Source organism: Erpetoichthys calabaricus, chromosome 11, assembly GCF_900747795.2.
Source record: "Erpetoichthys calabaricus chromosome 11, fErpCal1.3, whole genome shotgun sequence".
NCBI lineage: Eukaryota > Metazoa > Chordata > Cladistia > Polypteriformes > Polypteridae > Erpetoichthys > Erpetoichthys calabaricus.
In genome coordinates this window covers 108,035,358-108,041,357 of record NC_041404.2, presented here as the reverse complement: position 1 = coordinate 108,041,357, position 6,000 = coordinate 108,035,358, and the positions used below count along the sequence as shown (strand labels likewise).

The 6,000-nt window shown below is 40.2% G+C and overlaps 1 protein-coding gene across 2 annotated transcripts in view; it reads right to left on the bottom strand.

Moving 5' to 3' along the window:
• Positions 1-2,366: 2,366 nt before the first annotated feature.
• Positions 2,367-6,000, bottom strand: part of LOC114661360 (tubby protein-like) — a 60,720-nt gene continuing 57,086 nt past the window's right edge. For both annotated transcript variants that reach the window (XM_028814575.2, XM_051934150.1), the window contains one exon: positions 2,367-2,514. In XM_028814575.2, coding sequence (XP_028670408.2) covers positions 2,381-2,514 — 134 coding nt within the window. In that variant the 3' untranslated portion in view covers positions 2,367-2,380. The remainder of the gene's footprint in view (positions 2,515-6,000) is intronic.

The following is a 6,000-nucleotide window of genomic DNA, read 5'->3' as shown; positions in this document are numbered from 1 at the left end:
TTCCTCACATTAACTGCTCGCTTCAGGTCTTTTCACAACATTTTGATTGGATTATGGTCAGGACTTTGACTTGGCCATTCCAAAACATTAACTTTATTCTTTAACCATTCTTTGGTAGAACGACTTGTGTGCTTAGGGTCGTTGTCTTGCTGCATGACCCACCTTCTCTTGAGATTCAGTTCATGGACAGATGTCCTGACATTTTCCTTTAGAATTCTCTGATATAATTCAGAATTCATCGTTCCATCAATGAAGGCAAGCCGTCCTGGCCCAGATGCAGTAAAACAGGCCCAAACCATGATACTACCACCACCATGTTTCACAGATGGGATAAGGTTCTTATGCTGGAATGCAGTGTTTTCCTTTCTCTAAACACTACGCTTTTCATTTAAACCAAAAAGTTCTATTTTGGTCTCATCCATCCACAAAACATTCTTCCAATAGCCTTCTGGTTTGTCCACATGATCTTTAGCAAACTGCAGACGAGCAGCAATGTTTTTTTTGGAGAGCAGTGGCTTTCTCCTTGCAACCCTACCATGCACACCATTGTTGTTCAGTGTTCTGATGGTGGACTCATGAACATGAACATTAATCAATGTGAGAGAGGCCTTCAGTTGCTTAGAAGTTACCCTGGGGTCCTTAGTGACCTCATCAACTATTAAACGCCTTGCTCTTGGAGTGATCTTTGTTGGTCAACCACTCCTGGGGAGGGTAACAATGGTCTTGAATTTCCATTTGTACACAATCTGTCTGACTGGATTGATGGAGTCCAAACTCTTTAGAGATGGTTTTGTAACCTTTTCCAGCCTGATGAGCATCAACAACTCTTTTTCTGATGTCCTCAGAAATCTCCTTTGTTCGTGCCGTGATACACTTCCACAAACGTGTTGTGAAGAGCAGACTTTGATAGATCCTTGTTCTTTAAATAACACAGGGTGCCCACTCACACCTGATTGTCATCCCATTGATTGAAAACACCCGACTCTAATTTCACCTTCAAACTAACTGCTAATCCTAGAGGTTCACATACTTTTGCCACTCACAAATATGTAATATTCTATTATTTTCCTCAATAAATAAATGACCAAGTGTAATATTTTTGTCTCATTTCTTTAACTGGTTTCTCTTTATCTACTTTTAGGACTTGAGTGAAAATCTGATGATGTTTATTTAAGCAGAAATATAGAAAATTCTGAAGGGTTAATAAACTTTCAAGCACAACTGTAGGAATGGTCTTCATACACAGCTGAATATCCTCAACATTAGCATGAGCACTAAAGATGAGTTAGATGATTTACAGGATGCAAAAAGTAATAAAAGATAATCAAACATATGGCTTGTTGACACATTTCTAAAAACCACACATTCAGACAGCAGGTGTAAAAAGCTTTATTTTGTGGCTCACCACATACAAAACAGAGTGGGCACAGATGGGTAAGAAGTATACATAAGAGAAATAAACCAAATGCCCAAGTTGCATTTTCCCATTTGATATTCTAGAATTAATCACCTGTTCTTCCCTGCCTTATTAAAATTTATCTTTATTTCTGAACTCACTATGTATTTAATCAGGTGTAAATCTATTTTTCAGTTGACATGGAAATTGGAAAATCATGTGCACATGTACAGATTTGCATAAATAAACATGGTCTGGGGGGCATGGTGTGAATCTGAATACAAATCCTGTTAAAAATGTAAGAATAAGAGCTAAAGGTTGCCCTGTGATAGACTTGCACCTTTTTGAATTTAGTTTTCACGTTGTGGCTAATACTACACGAGGGACCGGCTCTCTGTGATCCCAAAGTAGTAAGTGGGTTCACTAAATGAGTGGATGGGCAACATTTTTGTTGCTGGTTTACCCCTTCAATGCATAATATGTGTATGTGTGAAGGGTTGTCTTCTAGCTATGGTAACGTAATGTCTAATGACCTTATGTAGTAAAAGTTAAACTTACATCCATTTATCCATCCATTTTCCAACCCGCTGAATCCGAACACAGGGTCACGGGGGTCTGCTGGAGCCAATCCCAGCCAACACAGGGCACAAGGCAGGAACCAATCCTGGGCAGGGTGCCAACCCACCGCAGAGTTAAACTTACATTTTAGGTTTATTTTAGGTTGTGCCTATCACAGTGAACATTATCTTACAAGCATTTGGGCAAAGATGCTAGGATCTTTTACAACATATCCTGGTGTTCTAAGGCAAGGGTGCTTTTTATAAAGAAAAAAACGTGAAGGGAAACTGATGATCTGTACAGTGGTTCCTGAATCCCAAAGGAATACTTCTCTCTTTTATAAAGTGACACAAGGGCACATGGAGCTAGAAGTAACCTCCAAAACTTTGGTCTTTGTTGAGTCCTCTCTGAGATATGTCCTGCAGGTCATTCACAGGCCAGCTTGATGTCAAAGCTGGTGAGTGTGATGGTAAAGGCTTGCAGTGCACAAAGAGGATACCTGTAGTCCATGGTGAAGACATCTTCAGCCACACGACCAAACTGCATCACAATGTAATCAGCTGCCAAGAAAAAAGAGCAAGAGTTAAGCAGAAGAAAAAAAATAACTCAAGTGAGAATGGAGCAGCTGGTGCCAAACAGAATGTGGACTACAAGTAGAATCTGTCGCTGCCATCTTTATACCATTACTGTAACTCAGTGTTTCCCAAACTCGGTCATGGTGAACCCCTGTGGCTGCAGGTTTTTGTTCCAACCAGCTTCTGTTTTTAATTGAACTCCTGGGCTAATTAAGTGAACTGATATTTCCCAAGTTCTGTGTTAAGGGAACAATATAGAAATTAGAAAACTTAAGTTTGCTAAAAAAAAATATTAAAATGTACCAAGCAGTTATATAGGAATAATGTATTTTTTTTCTTTTTAGCAGTATTTTCATCTTGATTTTCATTCTACTTTTCTAGGTGTTCTAATCGTATAATTGATTCATTATTTACTAATTAGTGGGTCTGACTCTAAAGTAGTTGCAGCCTTTGATTATTCAGTGTTGTTTATCTGGGTGTCTGATCTGCTCGTTTTAAATTGTCATTATTAAGATACAATGAAGTGGGAAAAACTGCACAGAGAAAGGGCAAAGTATAATGAAATCAACAAAAGAGAGTTAAGCATTTAAATCTATATCAAAAGCAGAAATATTTCTAAATGTCTTATGAATTTCCCATTGGGATTAATAAAGTATCTATCTATCTATCTATCTATCTATCTATCTATCTATCTATCTATCTATCTATCTATCTATCTATCTATCTATCTATCTAAATGTAAAAACCATGCTGCTGTGCTTTTCTGAATGTCGAATAAAAGAAAAAAACCCAGCTAATTAAATGAGATCAGTGCTATCAGGTGTTGTCACTGATTAGGAATCCGGTTGGAACAAAAACCTGCAGCCACAGGGGTTCACCAGGACCGAGTTTGGGAAACACTGCTGTAACTGAATGGAGGAAGAAAACATTCAGCTCACCTGAGTGTGCTGTACAATCAGGGGTGGACTATTCTTCATTTGTGATTGGTAGCACCAACCAGAAATGGGTTTTTTATGACTCATATGTACATCAATGAGCTCATCTGCCCTTGATGTGTGCTGTCTGAGCTCATTCACAACATGATGCTCAGGATTCACATTTTTCCAATACTGTTACACCTTCAAATTAGGAGCTACTATGGGTTTGAGACAGCCACTTCTCATACTGATTAATATGGAAGATTACTTGTGCAAAAACTAAATTCAATCCATGGTGTTAACTACATTTCAATTTATTGCATTTGCACATGGTGCATTTCGTTTTAACATGGTTTCATCATGTCATAATTAAAAACCTATCAGCCAAATGATCAATTGAGTTCACTATAGTAAACACTTTTTACGTCAGTTTAAAATGCAACACAAAAGTGTATTGCAATTAATTTCATGTTCATAGATTGTGCATCATAACTAAATGCAAAACTAATGTATTGCATTTCGCTTATTGGCCACTCAGAGTTTACAGTGTTTCAATTTAGGACCACACATTAGTCATGCTAAAACTAAATGTACTCAAATGACCAATTAGCATCAAAAGGAGAGGCAAGGGTTGCAAACAGTTGGGGTAAGAAGGGTTCCCATCACAAAAGTGTTCACCCAGCGCTAAAGACGGAAAACCAGGAGTTAATAAGGTAGGGGATCTGCCATCACATTGAACGGGTGAAAGGAGGTGACGTCAGTAACAGATTCACTCTTATTCAATGTCGAATAGTTACTGGAAAGGGCTGATGTAAGAGGAGCAGAAACAGGAGGTGAATTTCCAACTGCAATAGTAACATCCTTAGAACACATTCAAGAGCTGCAGATCATCAACTGTACCCCAATCTACTCTCTCTCTATATATATTGTGGCGTGCGGCTGGGGGTGGTACCCAGCCGGGACGCCCGGAAGGACTGGAAGAGGGACTACGCTTCCTCCGGACCATGAGAGGGCAGTCGCCCTGGATGGGTAGGGGACCATGGGAACAGAGCTTGGAAGCTCAACCCTATAGGGGCCCGTGGTCACCGCCAGAGGGCACCCCGAGGCCTGTGGAGCCCTGGTCCTCAGGACTTCCGCCACACCCGAAAGTGCCGGGGGGAAGAAGACCAGGGACACCCGGAGTGCTTCCGGCTGCACAGCCGTACGTCTGCCACACCTGGGAGTGCCAGTGGAAGGTTATAGGGAGACACCTGGAGCATGTCCAGGTGAGCTTAAAAGGGGCCGCCTCCTTCCATTCAATGGCTGGAGTCAGGAGGAAGAGAGACAAAGCTCGGGAGGAGAGGAGTGGAGGCGGACCTCAAGAAAGGCATCGTGGTGTGGCCTGGACTTTGGGGGAGTATTGGGTTGTGTGCTGTGTTTTCACTTGTAAATATTGTAAATAAACGTGTGTGGGTTTGAACCAACGATGCCTACCTGTCTGTGTCCGGGTTGTTCCCCACAATATATATATATATATATATATATATATATATATATATATATATATATATATATAAAATCCTAAGCCTAAAAGTGCAACGATTTTATGTGACGTTTTTATGTCATGGTTTAAATCAAGCTTATTTTAAAATCTACATATATATGTTTGGCATTATTCTTTTCAGAATTTATCGAACTTTAATGTGATATTGTTAGATTTTCAGATTCTTATTCTGTTTTTAAATTATAAACTAAAAAATATCAAGAACTCATGTCCCATAAGACAACACTTTGTACCAAGAGATTTAACCATTCCCGGGGCCAGAAATAAAAGACAAAGAGTAGGACAGCTGCTGGACAGGGTTTTAAATGTTCGAAGTGCCACACGAGATGCAGATCACACGGCACGGCAGCAGCAGCAAGCCAGCAGTTGATCGAGCAAAGAGGAGGTAAAAAAAAAAACAAACCTGCATTTGTTTCCCATTGTATCACCGTTTAAAAGGGGGTTTCGAAGGAGCATCTCCTTGGGGTGCGTTCAGCCCCCCCTCTTCACAACACGAGCGGCAGAGATGCGAAGTGGGGGGGGGGGTTGGCGAGCAAAGTGAGCAGGGGGCGAACCCCCTAGTATGCCCATAAATATGGTTTATAAATACCTTCAGATGGTGATGACAGTATCAGCTATTGCTAAACATCTTGATGTAGCAGGACTATCAGAAGTGAAGCATAACATATTGTTGTATAAGAGTAAACATTTTCAGCGAGACCTAAAATATTCTTCTCACCATTTTGGTAAATCACTCCATGTTGACAAAACTTAACGGTTGCTGCCAGAACACTGTAATGTTTAGAAGTGAAACGCCTCATGCTCCAACTGTTTGTGCCCCGTGCCCCACCTTTTGAAGCAGATTAGTAATTTGATCACATTCTGTAGCTGCTAAACAAACTGCAACACATTTGCGTTACTTTTGGTTATAACAAGCAATCTCTGAACATGAATTAAAAGGCAATATGCTTTGGCAACGTATTTTAAAAAGGCAAGAAAATTGTATGCTGTAGTGAAAATCAAGGGCCTTCG